The sequence below is a fragment of the Callithrix jacchus genome, chromosome 6 (genome assembly GCF_049354715.1).
Source record: "Callithrix jacchus isolate 240 chromosome 6, calJac240_pri, whole genome shotgun sequence".
In the NCBI taxonomy this organism is placed as follows: domain Eukaryota; kingdom Metazoa; phylum Chordata; class Mammalia; order Primates; family Cebidae; genus Callithrix; species Callithrix jacchus.
Genome location: NC_133507.1, coordinates 159,428,445 through 159,449,780, shown reverse-complemented (window position 1 = coordinate 159,449,780; position 21,336 = coordinate 159,428,445). Strand labels below are relative to the sequence as shown.

Sequence of the window (21,336 nt, the reverse complement as noted above, 5' to 3'; positions counted from 1 at the left end):
ACATCCTCCATCCACATCCTCCATCCACACCTCCATCCACCCTCCTCCATCCACCCTCCTCCATCCACATCCTCCATCCACCCTCCTCCATCCACATCCTCCATCCACATCCTCCATCCACATCCTCCATCCACATCCTCCATCCACCCTCCTCCAACCACCCTCCTTCATCCACATTCTCCATCCACCCTCCTCCATCCACATCCTCCATCCACATCCTCTATTCACATCCTCCATCCACATCCTCCATCCACATCCTCCAACCACCCTCCTTCATCCACATTCTCCATCCACATCCTCCATCCACATCCTCCATCCACCCTCCTCCATCCACATCCTCCATCCACCCTCCTCCATCCACATCCTCCATCCACATCCTCCATCCACATCCTCCATCCACATCCTCCATCCACATCCTCTACTCACCCTCCTCCATCCACATCCTCCATCCACATCCTCCATCCACACCTCCATCCACCCTCCTCCATCCACATCCTCCATCCACATCCTCCATCCACCCTCCTCCAACCACCCTCCTCCATCCACATCCTCCATCCACCCTCCTCCATCCACATCCTCCATCCACCCTCCTCCAACCACCCTCCTCCATCCACATCCTCCATCCACCCTCCTCCATCCACATCCTCCATCCACCCTCCTCCATCCACATCCTCCATCCACCCTCCTCCAACCACCCTCCTCCATCCACATCCTCCATCCACATCCTCCATCCACATCCTCCATCCACCCTCCTCCATCCACCCTCCTCCATCCACATCCTCCATCCACCCTCCTCCAACCACCCTCCTCCATCCACATCCTCCATCCACCCTCCTCCATCCACATCCTCCATCCACCCTCCTCCATCCACATCCTCCATCCACATCCTCCATCCACATCCTCCATCCACATCCTCCATCCACATCCTCCATCCACCCTCCTCCATCCACATCCTCCATCCACATCCTCCATCCACATCCTCCATCCACCCTCCTCCATCCACATCCTCCATCCACCCTCCTCCATCCACATCCTCCATCCACATCCTCCATCCACATCCTCCATCCACATCCTCCATCCACCCTCCTCCATCCACATCCTCCATCCACATCCTCTATTCACCCTCCTCCATCCACATCCTCCATCCACATCCTCCATCCACATCCTCCATCCACATCCTCCATCCACATCCTCCATCCACCCTCCTCCATCCACATCCTCCATCCACATCCTCCATCCACCCTCCTCCATCCACCCTCCTCCATCCACATCCTCCATCCACATCCTCCATCCACATCCTCCATCCACATCCTCCATCCACATCCTCCATCCACATCCTCCATCCACCCTCCTCCATCCACATCCTCCATCCACCCTCCTCCATCCACATCCTCCATCCACATCCTCCATCCACATCCTCCATCCACATCCTCCATCCACCCTCCTCCATCCACATCCTCCATCCACATCCTCTATTCACCCTCCTCCATCCACATCCTCCATCCACATCCTCCATCCACATCCTCCATCCACATCCTCCATCCACCCTCCTCCATCCACATCCTCCATCCACCCTCCTCCATCCACATCCTCCATCCACATCCTCCATCCACATCCTCCATCCACATCCTCCATCCACCCTCCTCCATCCACATCCTCCATCCACATCCTCTATTCACCCTCCTCCATCCACATCCTCCATCCACATCCTCCATCCACCCTCCTCCATCCACATCCTCCATCCACATCCTCTATTCACCCTCCTCCATCCACATCCTCCAACCACCCTCCTCCATCCACATCCTCCATCCACATCCTCCATCCACATCCTCCATCCACATCCTCCATCCACATCCTCCATCCACCCTCCTCCATCCACATCCTCCATCCACCCTCCTCCATCCACATCCTCCATCCACATCCTCCATCCACATCCTCCATCCACATCCTCCATCCACATCCTCCATCCACATCCTCCATCCACATCCTCCATCCACCCTCCTCCATCCACATCCTCCATCCACATCCTCTATTCACCCTCCTCCATCCACATCCTCCATCCACATCCTCCATCCACATCCTCCATCCACACCTCCATCCACATCCTCCATCCACCCTCCTCCATCCACATCCTCCATCCACATCCTCCATCCACATCCTCCATCCACATCCTCCATCCACATCCTCCATCCACATCCTCCATCCACATCCTCCATCCACATCCTCCATCCACATCCTCCATCCACATCCTCCATCCACATCCTCCATCCACACCTCCATCCACATCCTCCATCCACCCTCCTCCATCCACATCCTCCATCCACATCCTCCATCCACATCCTCCATCCACATCCTCCATCCACCCTCCTCCATCCACATCCTCCATCCACCCTCCTCCATCCACATCCTCCATCCACCCTCCTCCATCCACATCCTCCATCCACATCCTCCATCCACATCCTCCATCCACATCCTCCATCCACCCTCCTCTATCCACATCCTCCATCCACATCCTCCATCCACCCTCCTCCATCCACATCCTCCATCCACATCCTCCATCCACATCCTCCATCCACCCTCCTCCATCCACATCCTCCATCCACCCTCCTCCATCCACATCCTCCATCCACCCTCCTCCATCCACATCCTCCATCCACATCCTCCATCCACCCTCCTCCATCCACATCCTCCATCCACATCCTCCATCCACATCCTCCATCCACATCCTCCATCCACCCTCCTCCATCCACATCCTCCATCCACATCCTCTATTCACCCTCCTCCATCCACATCCTCCATCCACATCCTCCATCCACCCTCCTCCATCCACATCCTCCATCCACATCCTCTATTCACCCTCCTCCATCCACATCCTCCAACCACCCTCCTCCATCCACATCCTCCATCCACATCCTCCATCCACATCCTCCATCCACATCCTCCATCCACATCCTCCATCCACATCCTCCATCCACCCTCCTCCATCCACATCCTCCATCCACCCTCCTCCATCCACATCCTCCATCCACATCCTCCATCCACATCCTCCATCCACATCCTCCATCCACATCCTCCATCCACATCCTCCATCCACATCCTCCATCCACCCTCCTCCATCCACATCCTCCATCCACATCCTCTATTCACCCTCCTCCATCCACATCCTCCATCCACATCCTCCATCCACATCCTCCATCCACACCTCCATCCACATCCTCCATCCACCCTCCTCCATCCACATCCTCCATCCACATCCTCCATCCACATCCTCCATCCACATCCTCCATCCACATCCTCCATCCACATCCTCCATCCACATCCTCCATCCACATCCTCCATCCACATCCTCCATCCACATCCTCCATCCACACCTCCATCCACATCCTCCATCCACCCTCCTCCATCCACATCCTCCATCCACATCCTCCATCCACATCCTCCATCCACATCCTCCATCCACCCTCCTCCATCCACATCCTCCATCCACCCTCCTCCATCCACATCCTCCATCCACCCTCCTCCATCCACATCCTCCATCCACATCCTCCATCCACATCCTCCATCCACATCCTCCATCCACATCCTCTATTCACCCTCCTCCATCCACCCTCCTCCATCCACATCCTCCATCCACATCCTCCATCCACCCTCCTCCATCCACATCCTCCATCCACCCTCCTCCATCCACATCCTCCATCCACATCCTCCATCCACATCCTCCATCCACATCCTCCATCCACCCTCCTCCATCCACATCCTCCATCCACCCTCCTCCATCCACATCCTCCATCCACATCCTCCATCCACCCTCCTCCATCCACATCCTCCATCCACCCTCCTCCATCCACATCCTCCATCCACATCCTCCATCCACATCCTCCATCCACATCCTCCATCCACCCTCCTCCATCCACATCCTCCATCCACATCCTCTATTCACCCTCCTCCATCCACATCCTCCATCCACATCCTCCATCCACATCCTCCATCCACATCCTCCATCCACCCTCCTCCATCCACATCCTCCATCCACCCTCCTCCATCCACATCCTCCATCCACATCCTCCATCCACATCCTCCATCCACATCCTCCATCCACCCTCCTCCATCCACATCCTCCATCCACATCCTCTATTCACCCTCCTCCATCCACATCCTCCATCCACATCCTCCATCCACATCCTCCATCCACATCCTCCATCCACCCTCCTCCATCCACATCCTCCATCCACATCCTCCATCCACACCTCCATCCACATCCTCCATCCACCCTCCTCCATCCACATCCTCCATCCACATCCTCTATTCACCCTCCTCCATCCACATCCTCCATCCACATCCTCCATCCACATCCTCCATCCACCCTCCTCCATCCACATCCTCCATCCACCCTCCTCCATCCACATCCTCCATCCACATCCTCCATCCACATCCTCCATCCACATCCTCCATCCACATCCTCTATTCACCCTCCTCCATCCACATCCTCCATCCACATCCTCTATTCACCCTCCTCCATCCACCCTCCTCCATCCACATCCTCCATCCACATCCTCCATCCACCCTCCTCCATCCACATCCTCCATCCACCCTCCTCCATCCACATCCTCCATCCACATCCTCCATCCACATCCTCCATCCACATCCTCCATCCACATCCTCCATCCACCCTCCTCCATCCACATCCTCCATCCACATCCTCCATCCACATCCTCCATCCACATCCTCCATCCACCCTCCTCCATCCACATCCTCCATCCACATCCTCCATCCACATCCTCCATCCACATCCTCCATCCACATCCTCCATCCACCCTCCTCCATCCACATCCTCCATCCACCCTCCTCCATCCACATCCTCCATCCACCCTCCTCCATCCACATCCTCCATCCACATCCTCCATCCACATCCTCCATCCACATCCTCCATCCACATCCTCCATCCACCCTCCTCCATCCACATCCTCCATCCACATCCTCCATCCACATCCTCCATCCACCCTCCTCCATCCACATCCTCCATCCACCCTCCTCCATCCACATCCTCCATCCACATCCTCCATCCACATCCTCCATCCACATCCTCCATCCACCCTCCTCCATCCACATCCTCTATTCACCCTCCTCCATCCACCCTCCTCCATCCACATCCTCCATCCACATCCTCCATCCACCCTCCTCCATCCACATCCTCCATCCACATCCTCCATCCACATCCTCCATCCACATCCTCCATCCACATCCTCCATCCACCCTCCTCCATCCACATCCTCCATCCACATCCTCCATCCACATCCTCCATCCACATCCTCCATCCACATCCTCCATCCACATCCTCCATCCACCCTCCTCCATCCACATCCTCCATCCACATCCTCCATCCACCCTCCTCCATCCACATCCTCCATCCACATCCTCCATCCACATCCTCCATCCACATCCTCCATCCACATCCTCCATCCACATCCTCCATCCACATCCTCCATCCACCCTCCTCCATCCACATCCTCCATCCACATCCTCCATCCACATCCTCCATCCACATCCTCCATCCACATCCTCCATCCACATCCTCCATCCACATCCTCCATCCACCCTCCTCCATCCACATCCTCCATCCACATCCTCCATCCACATCCTCCATCCACATCCTCCATCCACATCCTCTATTCACCCTCCTCCATCCACCCTCCTCCATCCACATCCTCCATCCACATCCTCCATCCACCCTCCTCCATCCACATCCTCCATCCACATCCTCCATCCACATCCTCCATCCACCCTCCTCCATCCACATCCTCCATCCACATCCTCTATTCACCCTCCTCCATCCACCCTCCTCCATCCACATCCTCCATCCACATCCTCCATCCACCCTCCTCCATCCACATCCTCTATCCACATCCTCCATCCACCTTCCTCCATCCATTCCTCCTTTGTCTATCTGTCCTCTCTCCACTCTCCTGTGCTCTCCCTCCCCCATTTATTCCTCCCCCATCCCTCCCTCCTTTGGCCTCCTTGCCCCATCATTCCTCCTGTTTGTTCTCTCCCCATCCATCCCCTCCTCAGTTCACCCTGATGCATCCACCTGCTTTTCTGTCCCTTTGCTTATTTTTCATTCAGCAAACACTTGTTGAGCCCTGTCATGTGCTAGGGGCTGGGGACCAGTGAGACAGACAAGATCCCTGTCCTCAAAAATGGGGAAATGAGAGACTGCGAGGTCCCAGGCTGAGAGGCAAGAGCCAGGGCTGGCATCTGGTGCCTTCTGGCTGCTGCAGGGCTGCCAGCCGCCTTGTGGTCACCTGTGGGAGGCTCTGCTCCCACTTCTGGGCTCCTCAGTCTGACATACATCACCCATGAAAAGCCCTGGCCACAGAGACTCTCGAGTCATGAGTGGTCTCTGTGACGCAGGCGGATGGCAGGTTCCAGCCACAAGCCCAGGCTCAGCCCTGTCACATGCCCTTTGTTCTGGCCCCTGTTAACAGCCCCCGTCCTTGTCTCTGCCCTGGCCCCACACGTCACAGGCCCTGTCCTGCCCCTGTCACAGCCTGGCTCTGGCGCTGGCTGACCTGTGGTGCCTCTGTCCTCCTCAGGCCCTTGATCCTGGCCCCACCAGGTTCAGCAGTGGGGCCCTGGCTGGGATCTGGGCCCACCCCTATGCCTCCAGGGCAGCTGGGGACCCTGAGCCTTACCGGCTGGGCCATCTCCCGCAGGTACAGGGCACAGTCCCGGTGTCCGTGGTACTCCGCCAGGTCCGCCGCTGTGTAACCATCTTCATCCCGCAGGGAGGGATCCACGTGGTGGGAAACCAGGGTCTGGCAGCACTGCAGTGAGGAGGGCACACATGTGACCCACCATGACACTTACCAGGTGCCCATGGGGCTGGCCCTGTGCAGGACACTCACCCAGCCCTATGGCACAGGCTGCCCTGGTGCCCTTCCCAGTAGGGGCAGGACTTGAGTCTGGGCCGTGGGGTTCCAGAGACCTGCCTAGGAGCCCCTGAGCCTCATCTCACAGCCCCCCTGTCCTGGCACAGACAGTACCAGGTACTGCATATGAAGCAGTGCTGAGCTGACAGGATCAGGGTGCCCCGTCCAGACCCCTCACACCTGCCGTGCCCCATGCATTAAATGTACAACCCGTTTCCATGTCTGCAACCCTTGGAGGTGTGGACCAATGCAGGTGAAGAAACCAGGCTCAGAGAGACCGGCGACCGGCCCCTGGCCCCTGACTCAGGGCCTGCGACTTCCCCATCTCCCACCACAGCCCCACTCTCCACAGTACCGTCCTCCTGGCTCCATGAGGTTCCCCCCTGGTGCCCGGAGCACCAGCTCAGGGCTGACCAAGGCCACTCACCACCTTTGCCAGCCACACTGCATGCTCCTACCCCACCAACCTGGGGTCAGGGCCCTCCTGTCTCCCTGTACCTGATGGGCTCTTGAGATGGGAACAGGGAGGAAGAGGAGTGCGGAGGAAGCTGGGGAGGGAGTCTGCAGGACTGGGAGTCTGGAGGGTATCTGGGCTGGTGAAGGAGCCATATGGGAGAGGGATGGGGGACTTCAAGAATGATTTCTGCACTTTATTCTGTAGGTATTTATTCTGTAAATATTTCTGTGTTTCTTTTACAGTACCAGGGAAACACAAAAACGAACCTGAGTGAGGCGAATGCTGTGTTCACAAAACTGTGCCTCTGACTGTGCCCCTGAGATAGACCAGCTGGGCCTCAGCATCTTTGGGTAAAACTGACATGAACTAAGAAGTTGTGAGGCCGGGTGCAGTGGCCCACGCCTGTAACCCCAGCCCTTTGGGAGACCAAGGCAGGTGGATCACCTGAGGTCAGGAGTTTGAGACCAGCCTGACCAACATGGAGAAACTCTGTCTCTACTAAAAATACAAAATTAGCCAGGCTTGGTGGCACGTGCCTGTAATTCCAGCTACTCAGAAAGCTGAGGCAGGAGAATCACTTGAACCCTGCTGAGGCAGGGAGGTGGAGGTTGCGGTGAACTGAGATCATGCCACTGCACTCCAGCCTAGGCGACAAGAGCAAAACTCCATCTCAAAAAAAAAAAAAAAAGTTGTGAGACCCTAGAGGAAATCTCGCCTCCTCTCTGGACTGCAGGTGCTTCACCTGCAAAAGGTGCAATTAGTGTTCACCCTCTACAGATACAGAGATAAATACAGGTTCAGCGTGCATGTGGACGGCGGGTGTGCCATGCCATGAGTAAACATGACCTGACGCTGTCGTGCATTGCTGGGGACCAGTGACTTGGCCAGAGAACGTGGCCAGCTAACTGGGCCCATCTATAAAGTAGGGACAGCTGCACTGACCGATGGCTGACACCACCTCCCTCAGCCTCCCTCACCCCTGCCCCTAACGACACCCAGCTGTGCAGCTAGCAGGTCAGATCGCAACCTCAAGGGTCAGTGCCTTGTCCTGGGGAGCCCTCTGAAGGGCACTACCAGAAGAAGGTGGACAAACAGATGGAAAGAGCCCCACTCCCTGGCAGCCCTGCAGGCCCTCAAGGCCAGCACAAGAACCGCAGAGCTGAAGGGCTTGTCGCTACATGAGGATGATGACCCCGCGCCCCTAAGCCTTGGACTCAGAGTCTGCTTGCCCACTGCCTGCCTTCCTAGGTGCCACGCTGCCCTCCAGAGAGCAAACAGCTCAGGCCGGGGGCTGCCGGCTCTGGCACAAATACCCAACCCTGGTCATGGTGTGAAAGCAGCCACACATAGCGTGGCCGGGTGCCCACGAGCCCACGAGGCTTTATTTGTGGACACTGACATTTTAACTTCATATGAGTTTCATGTGTCATGAGATGTGATTCTTTTTCTTTTTCCCCATTAAAAAAGGGGAGAACTATTTTGAGCTTGTGGGATCATACGGAATCAGGCATGTGCCCACCCCTGTCCGGAGGGCTGCTGGGAGGCTTGAACCAGATAATGCCTGAAGGCTCGTGGAGGCCCTGAAGGGCTGAACCAGAGGCTGGTGTGGCTGAGAAAGCAGAAAGCATTTGTCAGATGTGCCAGCTGGGCTGGGAGGCTGGGGCTGGGGAGGCTGGGGCAGATGGCTGAAGCCAGCCCCTGCTCCGGAGGCTCTGGGCTGGGGGAATGGCAAGAGTCTCCCAGGATGAGGTGAGTGTGTGGGTGGGTAGAGGTGGAGAGTCCCCAAGGCGCTGTCCCTCAGGAGATGAGGCCAGGACAGGGAGGAGGGGAGTTAATAGGGTCTTCAGGAACATGAGGGGTGTCACACCAGAGGAAGGGGGACAAGTGTCAGACCTGGCCACAGATGGTGCTGGGGAGAGAGGGCACAGCCCTGACAGAAACAGAGCTGTGGGGAGGAACAAGAGAACCTCCCCACAGAGTGACGGACTGCATCGCCGCTGGGACTGTCAGCAGAGGGTGGATGGTGACAGACTGAACTCTGTCTGGAAGTCTGTGTAGAGGCCACCCCAGCAGAGAAGCAGGTGAGCAGATGGAGCCACTCCAGGGAGGAGAGACCCAAGTGGGTCAGACCAATCCACTGCCCAAGGTCATGAAATGTGAATTCATTGTAAAAGTCACTTGCCAACAGCATCAGTGAGGTAACACAGAAGTGAGAGCGAAACTCAAGAGGAAAGGAAAGCCTGGGGGTGGCGGCGTGGCACCTCGCCCTGAGACAGGGCTGATGCCGGAAGAACAGTTATACAATGCGCCGTCCCTCCAGCAGCCTCAAGGGACCAGGGAGGCCAGGAACAGTGCGAGGTCCGCCAAGGGTGGGCCTCTGGTTGACCACCTCTGGCTATGGTTGACCACCTCCCGACGTAGGGCAAAGGCTTCACCCTAGAGAAAACAGAAACCAGACGCCAGCCAGGCCTCTGGTGCCTGTCATGGAGGTGGTCCTGGGAACTTCCTGCCTAGAATGTGGGTTAAGATGATCCTGGGCCCACCGAAGGCAAATAAGATATTTCCAAGGCCTCCAGTTATGCCTGCACTGCATTTTTCAAGTTTAATGCCAGCATATGCCAACAAAAATCAGAAATACAAGGAGATAAGATACCATGAATGAGAACCAGAAGACCCAGCCTGCAAAGAAATAGAAATAAAGCTCGGAGCACTAACAGTACAACACAAGTGTGCTTACTACTTTTAAATAAAGAAAAACTCAGGCAGGCAGATCACATCTCTTCAAAATAAGAGGGTAAAAATAAACCCCTAAACATTAGTAATTATAATGACTGTAGATGGTCTAAATGCACCAATAGATAGATTGTCAGATGGATGAAAATATTAAATATGACTGCATGTGGTCAACCAGAGGAACTGGCAAACATAAGGATTCAGAAGGCTGAAAGTGAAGCATGAACAAGCTTTACCGTCAAATAAGTAATAGAAAAGTCATGTGTGGGACTGATCCAAGATGGCTCTTTAGGAGCAGCTCAGGATTGCAGCTCTCAGTGAAAGCACAGAGGGTGAGTGGACGCCGCATTTCCAGATGGATCTTTATTGCCCACAGACCGGGAGATTCCCAGGTGGAGGAGCCCCACGGGTTGCCAGCGTGGCAGTTTTGGCCAGTGTGGCTGTTTCGGCTGGCACAGCTGTTTTGCCGGCGCCCAGGTACGCGGCTCTCCGTACAAAATACACTGGTCTGGTTGTCCTTTTAAGCTGGCAACTGAAGCTCTGGGAAGGCAGATTCGCCCATTCAACTGATTAAACAGGTCTGAAACAGGGAACCAGACTAGGAGATTCCCGGGCAGCGCCGCTGTTTCAGCTGGCACAGTGGGTCACCACAAGGGAAATCTCACAGATCCCAATGCCTTTCAGCAGGCGACTGGAACACCTGGGAGAGAGTCAACCGTTCAACTTAAAAAAAAAAAGGCTCTGAGGCAGGGAGCCAGGTGATAAGGCTTGGCGGGTCGCACGCCCACAAAAACAAACAAAAAAACCCGGCAATTGGAAATGCTCGGGGTTGAGAGTCTCACGGCAAGCACAGCTGAACCAGAGACAGTCCAGCTCTGTGGGGGAGGGGCATCCGCCATTACCAAGGCACTCCACCCCTACGGAGGTAGTCTGCCATTGCTGAGGCAGCCTGCCATTGCCGAGGCAACCCGCCATAACAGAGAGAGTCCACCATTACAGAGGCGGGCCACCATTGCCGAGGCAGTTCTAACCACACCCATATAAACAGAACTGCAGGGAAGCTCACAGGGCAGCAGGGCAGAGCTGACAGCAGGGTGGAGCCCACAGCAGCTCAGCAAAGCCTCTGCAGGCAGACAGTGACTAGGCTGCCTCTTTGCTGGGCAGGGCAGCCCTGAAAGAAAAAAAAAAAAGGGCAGCAGCACAGCAGATACTCATAAATAAAGCCCTAACTCCCTGGGACAGAGCACCTGGGGAAAAAAAGGGGGTTATGAGTTCTGCTGCAGCAGACTTAAACGTACCTGCCTAACAGCGCTGAATGAACAACGGAGCTCACAGCTCAGCACTTGAGCTCCTATAAAGAACAGACTGTCTCCTCAAGCAGCTCCCTGACCCCATATATCAAAAGAGTCACCTCACAAAGGACTGATCAGCCTGACATTTGGCGGGCATCATTCTGGAACAAAGATAGCAGAAGAAGAAACTGGTAGAAACCCTCACGGTTCCACAGCTGCTACAGGAGTTCCCCAGACAAGCAGGGGCTGGAATGGACCTCAGCAGTCCTACAGCAGTGGGGCCAGACTGTTAGAAGGAAAACTAAGAAACAGAAAAACAGAACGTCCACTCAGAGACCCAATCTGAAAATCAGCAACTACACAGACGACAGGAGGATAAATCCACAAAGATGGGAAGAAACCAGTGCAAAAAGGAGGAAAACACCCAAAACCAGAACACCTCTCCTCCTACAAGGGATCATAACTCCTCACTAGCAAGGGAACAAAGCTGGACGAAGAATGAGTGTGATGAAATGACAGAATCAGGCTTCAGAAGGTGGGTAATGAGAAACTTCCATGAGCTAAAAGAACACGTTCTAACTCAATGCAAAGAAACTAAGAACCTTGAAAAAAGATTTGATGAAACGATAACAAGAAGGGACAAGAGAGGAATATGAGTGAATTGAGGGAGCACAAAAACACAACACAAGAACTTCACGAAGCATGCACAAGTTTCAACAGTCGAATTGACCAAGCAGAAGAAAGGATATCAGAGGTCGAAGGTCAACTCAATGAAATAAAACGAGAAGGCAAGATTAGAGAAAAAAGCACAAAAAGGAACTAACAAAGTCTCCAAGAAATGTGGGACTATGCGAAGAGACCTAATCTACGTTTGATAGGTGTACCTGAATGTGATGAAGAGAATGAATCCAAGCTGGAAAATACTCTTCAGGATATTATCCAGGAAAACTTCCCCAACCTACCAAGGCAGGCCAATATTCAAGTCCAGGAAATACAGAGAACACCACAAAGATATTCCGCAACAAGAGCAACCCCAAGGCACATAATCTTCAGATTCACCAGGGTTGAAATGAAGGAGAAAATGCTAAGGGCAGCCAGAGAGAAAGGTCAGGTCACCCACAAAGGGAAGCCCAACAGACTCACAGCAGATCTCTCGGCAGAAACCCTACAAGCCAGAAGAGAGTGGGGGCCAATATTCAACATCCTTAAAGAAAAGAACTTTCAACCCAGAATTTCATATCCAGCCAAACTGAGCTTCATAAGTGAAGGAAAAATAAAATCCTTTGCAAACAAGCAAGTACTCAGAGATTTTGTCACCACCAGGCCTGCTTTACAAGAGCTCCTGAAAGAGGCACTACACATAGAAAGGAACAACCAGTACCAGCCACTCCAAAAACATACCAAATGGTAAAGAGCATCAACAAAATGAAGAATCTGCATCAACTAATGGGCAAAACAGCAAGCTAGCATCAAAATGGCAGTATCAAATTCACACATAACAATATTAACCCTAAATGTAAATGGGCTAAATGCACCAGTCAAAAGACACAGACTGGCAAATTGGATAAAAAGCCAAACCCATCAGTGTGCTGTATCCAGGAAACCCATCTCACATGCAAGGATACACAAAGGCTCAAAATAAAGGGATGGAGGAAGATTTACCAAGCAAATAGAGAGCAAAAAAAATGCAGGAGTTGTAATTCTCATTTCTGATAAAATAGACTTTAAACCAACAAAGATCAAAAGAGACAAAGAAGGACATTACATAATGGTAAAAGGATCGATACAACAAGAAGAGCTAATGAACCTAAATATATATGGACCCAATACAGGAGCACCCAGATACATAAGGCAAGCTCTCAATGACTTACAAAGAGACACAGACTCCCACACAATAATAGTGGGAGACTTTAACACTCCACTGTAAATATTAGACAGATCAACGAAACAGAAAATTAACAAGGATATCCAGGACTTGAACTCAGACCTGGAACAAGCAAACCTGAGAGACATTTACAGAACTCTCCACCCCAAATCCACAGAATATACATTCTTCTCAGCACCACATCACATCGACTCTAAAACTGACTAAATAATTGAAAGTAAATCACTCCTCAGCAAATGCAAAAGAATGGAAATCATAATCAACAGTCTCTCAGACCACAGTGCAATCAAGCTAGAACTGAGAATTCAGAAACTAACTCAGAACCGCACAGCTTCATGGAAACTGAACAACTGACTCTTGAATGTTGACTGGAGAAACAAAGAAATGAAGGCAGAAATAAATAAGTTCTTCAAAACCAACGAGAATAAAGACACAACATACCAGAATCTCTGGGACACATTTAAAGCACATTTCCTCTAGAGGAAAATATATAGCAATAAGTGCCCACATGAGAAGAGTGGAGAGATCCAAAATTGACACCCTATCGTCAAAATTGAAAGAGCTAGAGGAGCAAGATAAACAAAAACTCAAAACCCAGCAGAAGACACGAAATAACTAAGATCAGAGCAGAACTGAAGGAGATAGAGGCCCGAAAAACCCTTCAGAAAATCAATAAATCCAGGAGCTGGTTTTTCAAAAAGATCAACAAAATAGACAGACCACTAGCCAGACTAATAAAAAAGAAAAGAGAGAATAACCAAATAGATGCAATAAAAAACGATAAAGGGGAAATCACCACAGATTCCACAGAAATTCAAACCATGATCAGAGAATATTACAAACAACTCTATGCACATAAACTAGTAAACCTGGAAGAAATGGATAAATTCCTGGACACTTGCATCCTCCCAAGCCTAAACCAGGAGGAAGCCGAAACTATGAATAGACCGATAACAAGGTCTGAAGTTGAGGCAGCAATTAAGATCCTACCACACAAAAAAAGCCCAGGTCCAGACGGGTTCACAGCTGAATTCTACCACACACACAAAGAGGAACTGTTACCATTCCTTCTGAAATTATTCCAAACAATCCAAAAAGAGGGAATCCTTCCCAAATCATTTTATGAGACCAACATTATCCTGATACCAAAACCCGGCAGAGACTCAACAAGAAAAGAAAACTTCAGGCCAATATCCATGATGAACATAGATGCAAAAATCTTCCATAAAATACTGGCAAGCCGATTGCAATAGCACATCAAAAAGCTTATCCATCATGATCAAGTAGGATTCATCCCAGGGATGCAAGGCTGGTTCAACATACACAAGTCTATAAACATAATTCACCACATAAACAGAACCAAAAACAAAAACCACAGGATTATCTCAATCGATGCAGAGAAGGCCTTTGACAAAATTTGACAGCCCTTTATGCTAAAAACCCTCAATAAACTCGGTATTGATGAAACATATCTCAAAATAATAAAAGCTATTTACGACAAACCAACAGCCAATATCATACTGAATGGGCAAAAACTGGAAGCATTCCCTTTGAAATCTGGCACTGGACAAGGGTGCCCCCTCTCACCACTCCTTTTCAATATAGGACTGGAAGTCCTAGCCAGAGCAACCAGGCAAGAAAAAGAAATAAAGGGTATTCAAATAGGAAAGGAGGAAGCCAAATTGTCTCTATTTGCAGACATGATTGTATATCTACAAGACCCCATCATCTCAGCCCAAAACCTCCTGAAACTGATAAGCAACTTCAGCAAAGTCTCAGGATACAAAATCAATGTGCAAAAATCACAAGCATTCCTATATACCAATAACAGACTTAAAGAAAGCCAAATCAAGAATGTACTGCCATTCACAATTGCTACAAAAATAATAAAATACCTAGGAATACAACTCACAAGGAACGTAAGGGACCTCTTCAAGGAAAACTACAAACCATTGCTCAACAATGTAAGAGAGGACAGAAACAGATGGAGAAACATTCCATGTCCATGGTTAGGAAGAATCAATATCGTGAAAATGGCCATACTGCCCAAAGTAATTTACAGACTCAATGCTATCTCCATCAAGCTACCATTGACTTTCTTCACAGAACTGGAAAAAAACACCTTGAACTTAATATGGAACCAAAAGAGAGCCCACATAGCCAAGTCAATGCTAAGAAAAAAGAACACAGCGGGAGGCATCACACTACCAGACTTCAAACTATACTACAAGGCTACAGTAATCAAAACAGCATGGTACTGGTACCAAAACAGAGATATAGACCAATGGAACAGAACAGAGGCATTGGAGGCAATACAACATATCTACAACCATACAATCTTTGATAAACCTGACAAAAACAAGCAATGGGGAAAGGATTCCCTGTTTAATACATGGTGTTGGAAAAACTGGCTAGCCATGTGCAGAAAGCAGAAACTGGACCCCTTCCTGACACCTTACACTAAAATTAACTCCAGATGGATTAAAGACTTAAACATAAGACCTGGCACCATAAAAACCCTAGAAGAAAATCTAGGCAAAACCATTCAGGACATAGGAGTAGGCAAGGACTTCATGAACAAAACACCAAAAGCATTGGCAACAAAAGCCAAAATAGACAAATGGGACCTAATCAAATTCCACAGTTTCTGCACAGCAAAAGAAACAGTCACTAGAGTGAATTGGCAACCAACAGAATGGGAAAACATTTTTGCAGTTTACCCATCTGACAAAGGACTGATACCCAAAATTTACAAAGAACTAAAACAGATTTACAAGAAAAAAACAAACAAGCCCATTCATAAGTGGGCAAAGGATATGAACAGACACTTTACAAAAGAAGACATACATGAGGCCAACAAACATATGAAAAAATGCTCATCACTGATCATTAGAGAAATGCAAATCAAAACCACATTGAGATACCATCTCACGCCAGTTAGAATGGTGATCATTAAAAAATCTGGAGACAACAGATGCTGGAGAGGATGTGGAGAAATAGGAACACTTTTACACTGTTGGTGGGAGTGTAAATTAGTTCAACCATTGTGGAAGACAGTGTGGCGATTCCTCAAGGACCTAGTACTAGAAATTCCATTTGACCCAGCAATCCCATTACTGGGTATATATCCAAAGGATTATAAATCATTCTATTATAAGGACACATGCACACGAATGTTCATTGCAGCACTGTTTACAATAGCAAAGACCTGGAATCAACCCAAATGCCCATCGATGATAGACTGGCAGGGAAAATGTGGCACGTATACACCATGGAATATTATGCAGCAATCAAAAATGATGAGTTCGTGTCCTTTGTTGGGACATGGATGAAACTGGAGAACATCATTCTCAGCAAAATGACACAAGAACTGAAAATGGAATACCACATGTACTCACTCGTAGGCAGATATTGAACAATGAGAACACATGGATACGGAGCAGAGCACTACACACTGGGGTCTGTTGTGGGGGGAATAGGGGAGGGACAGCAGGGGGTGGGGAGTTGGGGAGAGATAGCATGCAGAGAAATGCCAGATATAGGTGAAGGGGAGGAAGGCAGCAAATCACACTGCCACGTGTGTACCTATGCAACTATCTTGCATGTTCTTCACATGTACCCCAAAACCTAAAATTCAATTAAAAAAGCAAAAGAAAAAGAAAGAAAAGTCATGTGTGTACCTATATCAGACTAGATATGGGGTTCAAAATATATAAAACAAATGGTGTCAGGATTACAGGGAAACACAGACAAATCCAGAACAATAGCGAGGAACGTTCACACATTTCTCTCAAGCAATTTAAAATCCAGTAAACTAACGTGTATCTATATCGATCTGAAGAATACAATGTCATAATGGACAAGAAGAGAATAGTCAGCAGACTTTACAGTCTTTCCAAGAACAAACACAATATTTATAAAAGTTCACCAGACACAGGTCAATAAAGTAAGTTATCAAAAAATCAAAGGCTTGAAATCACCGGTGCATTTCCTGACCACAGTGCAATTTGGAGAGAAATTAATAACAAATAGATAACTGGAAGGAACACCTTTATATTTAGAAATTAAGAAATATAATTCCAAGGAATCCCTACGGCAAATAAGAATGAAAATGGGAATTAGAAAATATTTTTTAACTGAACAATCAGCCAACAGTGGGATACAGCTAAAGCAGTACTTAGAGGAAAATTTATAGCCTTCAATAAATATATTAGAAAAGAAACAAGGTTGAAAAGTAAGCGAAGTAGGCATCCATTTCAGTAATTTAGGAAAGAAAGTAGTAACAAAGATAAATGCAGAAATTAATGAAATAAAAAACATACATTGGAGAGAATTAAATGCTTTTTGGAGGACCTCGAACAAGTCAAAACCTGGTTGTTTGAAAAACTAGTGACTAACATCTAGTGAGACTGACTGAGACAAAAAAGAAAGACAAAAATAACCAATATCAAGAATTAAAAATGGGGAAATTACTACATATAGGCAATAAAGGATCACAAGGAGATTAAAAATAACTTTATGCTAATATATTTAATAACAGATAAAATTGATTCCTAGAATATTTCTAGAAAATAAATCTTAGAAAAATATAATTTACCAAAACCAACACATAAAAAAAATAAAACCCTAGTAGTTCTATAATTAAATAAATTGAATTGAAATTAAAAACCTTGCCTCAAAGAAACAGCCAGATCGAGAGGATTTCACTAGTGAATTCCACAAAACCTTAAAAGAAACAAATAAGTCTAATGTAACCAAAATGTCTCAAAACATAGAAAAAGAGGAAACACTCCTAATTCATACTTTGATACCAAAATCTAACAAGGATAGAATGAAAAAAGGACATTCCATGCCAATTTTACTCAAGAATATGAGGCCAAAAACCCTTAACAAAGTGTCAGCAAATTGAATTCCGCTACACTTAAAAGGAATAACATGTCACGTTGAACTTATTCCAGGAATGCAAGGTTGGTGTAACCTTTTTAACTAATCAGGGTAGATTCAGGTCTTCTACTGCTGGGTAGACACAGCCGAAAGATTTGAAGGCGGGATCTCAGAGATACTTGCACACCCATGTTCATAGCAGCATGATTCACTAGAGTCAAAAGGCAGAAGAACCCAAATGTCAATTAACAGATACAGTGGAATATTATTTAGCCATAAAAGGAAGGAAATTCTGACACATTACAATAGGGTGAACCTTGAGGACATTATGCTAAGTGAACTAAGCCAGAGACAAACGGAGAATACTGTACGATTCAACTTATATGGGGTATCCTAAGTCTCCAAGTTCATAAAACACGGCACGGAGAATGTTGGTTGCCAGGGGCTAGGAGAAAAGGGAGATGGAGAATTGCTGTTTAATGGCCACAGAGTCTCAGTTTTGCAAAATGAAAAAGTTCTAGAGATTCGCCTGCATAGCAACATGAACAGACTCAATGCTGCTAAACTATACACTCAAAAATATCTAAGACAGTACATTTTATGTTATATATCTTTTAATCACAATTAAAAAATTTTAAAGAATAATCAGGGCTGGGCACCATGGCTCATGCCTGTAATCCCAGCACTTTGGGAAGCCAAGGTGGGTGGATCACAAGGTCAGGAGATCAAGACCATCCTGGCTAACACAGTGAAACCCAGTCTCAAATAAAAATACAAAAAAAAAAAAAAAAGCTAGGCATGGTGGACTGTGCCTGTAGTCCCAGCCACTCGGGAGGCTGAGGCAGGAGAATCCCTTGAACCCAGGAGGCGGAGGTTATAGTGAGCCTAGATCACGTCACTGCATTCCAGCCTGCGTCACAGAGCAAGACTCTGTCTCAAAAAAAAAAAAAAAAGCTGGGCGCAGTGGCTCACACCTGTAATCTTAGCACTTTGGGAGGCTGAGGCACGGATCACGAGGTCAAGAGATCAGAGCCATCCTGGCCATTATAGTGAAACTGTCTCTACTAAAAAATACAAAAATTAGCTGGGCATGGTGGTGTGCATCTGTAGTCCCAGCTATTCAGGAGGCAAAGGCAGGAGAATTGCTTGAACCTGGGAGGTGGAGGTTGCAGTGAGCCGAGATCGCGCCACTGCACTCCAGCCTGGTGCCTGGCAACAGAGCAAGACTCTGTCTCAAAACAAAAAAAAAAGAATAATCAGTGTAACTCACATCATTCAAAGAATAACTAGGACAGGCACAGTGGTTCGTGCCTGTAATCCCAGCACTCTGAGAGGCAGAGGTGGGTGGATTATCTGAGGTCAGGAGTTTGAGACCAGCCTGGCCAACATGGTGAAACCTCATCTCATCTCTACTAAAAATACAAAAATTAGCAGTGCATGGTGGTGCGTGCCTGTAATCCCAGCTACTCGGGAGGCTGAGGCAGAGGCTGCAGTAAGCCAAGATCGAGCCACTGCACTCCACCCTGGGTGACAGAGTGAAACTCCATCTAAAAAAAATAACCAATGTGATATAGTGAAACATGAGACTTATTAAAAACAACCATCATTCCTCTTCAGAGATTGCTAGAGCATCAACTAATTGTTTTGATGTTTTATTTTTAAGTGGGAAAAAGCTGTCATAGCTGAGAGGCATGTAAGGAGACATAACTAGATAGAACACAGCACCCTGAATGGGATTCTGGGACATTTGAGGGCCACTGGTAAAAGCTAAGGGCATCCGAATGAAGCATGGGCTCTAGTTAAAACACTGTGTTAGTGTGGGTTCACTAATGGTGACGGATGTAACATTAGTTGTTAAGAGTGTGGGGGGACGGCCGGGGACAGTTGCTCACACCTGTAATCCCAGCACTTTGGGAGGCCGAGCTGGGAAGACTGCTTGAACCCAGAAGCTTGAGGCCTGCCTGGGCAGCATAGTGAGACTCCCATCTCTACAGAATTAAAAAAAAAAAATTAGCTGGGCATGGTGGCATGCGCTTATAGTCCCAGCTACTCAGGAGGCCGCGGTAGAAGAATTGCTTCAGCCTAGGAATTTGAGGTTGCAAATGGTGATGACGCGCTGTTGCGTTTTGACATCACAGTAAGAAACTTAAAAGGGAAGAAGCCTCTGTTCTGAGGTTGAGTAATTTTCTTTTTCACAGAGGGGAGGTGAGGAGCCTGGGGACTCAGCTGCTTATTAAGCTTCTTGGGCTCCTATCGAATATTTCATTTGAAAAAAGATTTTGCTGCTTTAAAAAAGTTCAAAAGCCACTGGCCAGGGGCCACTTACCCCCTTCTGAGTCGAGGTCTCCTGGGGACTTGCCTGAGCCACTCAGCTGGAGCAGAGCTCCTGCCACCAGCTACCTGTCGGGGACACACCTCCCAGGCCTGCGGTTCACGCCCTCTCCCACCACTTCGTGTATCTACCTAGGTGGGGGACAGAGACTGGGGAGCCAGAGCTGCGTTGTAAGTTGTGCAGAGCTGAGTGGAGGGGCGGGGAGGGGGTTGGTGAGAGGAAGGGCGGCAGTTGAGGAGCCTCAGAGAAAGATGCCTTCGGCAGCGCTGCTGGGAGCAGGGACTGGGTTTCCTCCGCATTCCACCAAAGGCTCAGCTCCACGGGGAATGCGCGCCTCCTGATGGCTCTGCTGCCGCACCCTGCGTGGCTGTTTCAGTGGCACTGCTGAGACTGGGTCACCCGGGGCCCCAGGAAGACCTTGGGCTTCAGCTGGCGGTTGTCTGGACCCGCAGACCCAGGACGGGATGCTCGGTTGCACTTCCACTTACAATCCCCCCAGGGTAGCCTCTCGGAGGCCTGGAGCTCGCGTGTCCTGGCTCCAGACTGTGCACCCGAGCCAGGGAGGCTCTGAAAGAACACGGGGAACCAGGAGGCTTCATGGAGGTGAGTGGACGCGACACTGCTCGGGACTGGATGGGGCTGGGGAGAAGTGAACTGTGTGCGTTCCCCTGAGATGGGGCCTTGCCTTTAGATGAGGTCGCCACTGCATGGGCACCTGTGCAGGGCCAGCGGCTTACGGCTGCACCCACCCTCCAAGGCTGAGTGTCGTTCTGACGGTGAACATTCGAACACCATCCCTGCCCACCTGGCGCTTCTGGATGTCC

General features: G+C 49.5%; 1 protein-coding gene across 3 annotated transcripts in view; it reads right to left on the bottom strand.

The window, feature by feature from the left end:
- The window catches only part of ESPNL (espin like), a 44,968-nt gene that overhangs the window by 14,651 nt on the left and 8,981 nt on the right, over positions 1-21,336 (bottom strand). For all 3 annotated transcript variants that reach the window (XM_078328902.1, XM_035306196.3, XM_035306195.3), the window contains one exon: positions 6,693-6,824. In XM_078328902.1, coding sequence (XP_078185028.1) covers positions 6,693-6,824 — 132 coding nt within the window. The remainder of the gene's footprint in view (positions 1-6,692; positions 6,825-21,336) is intronic.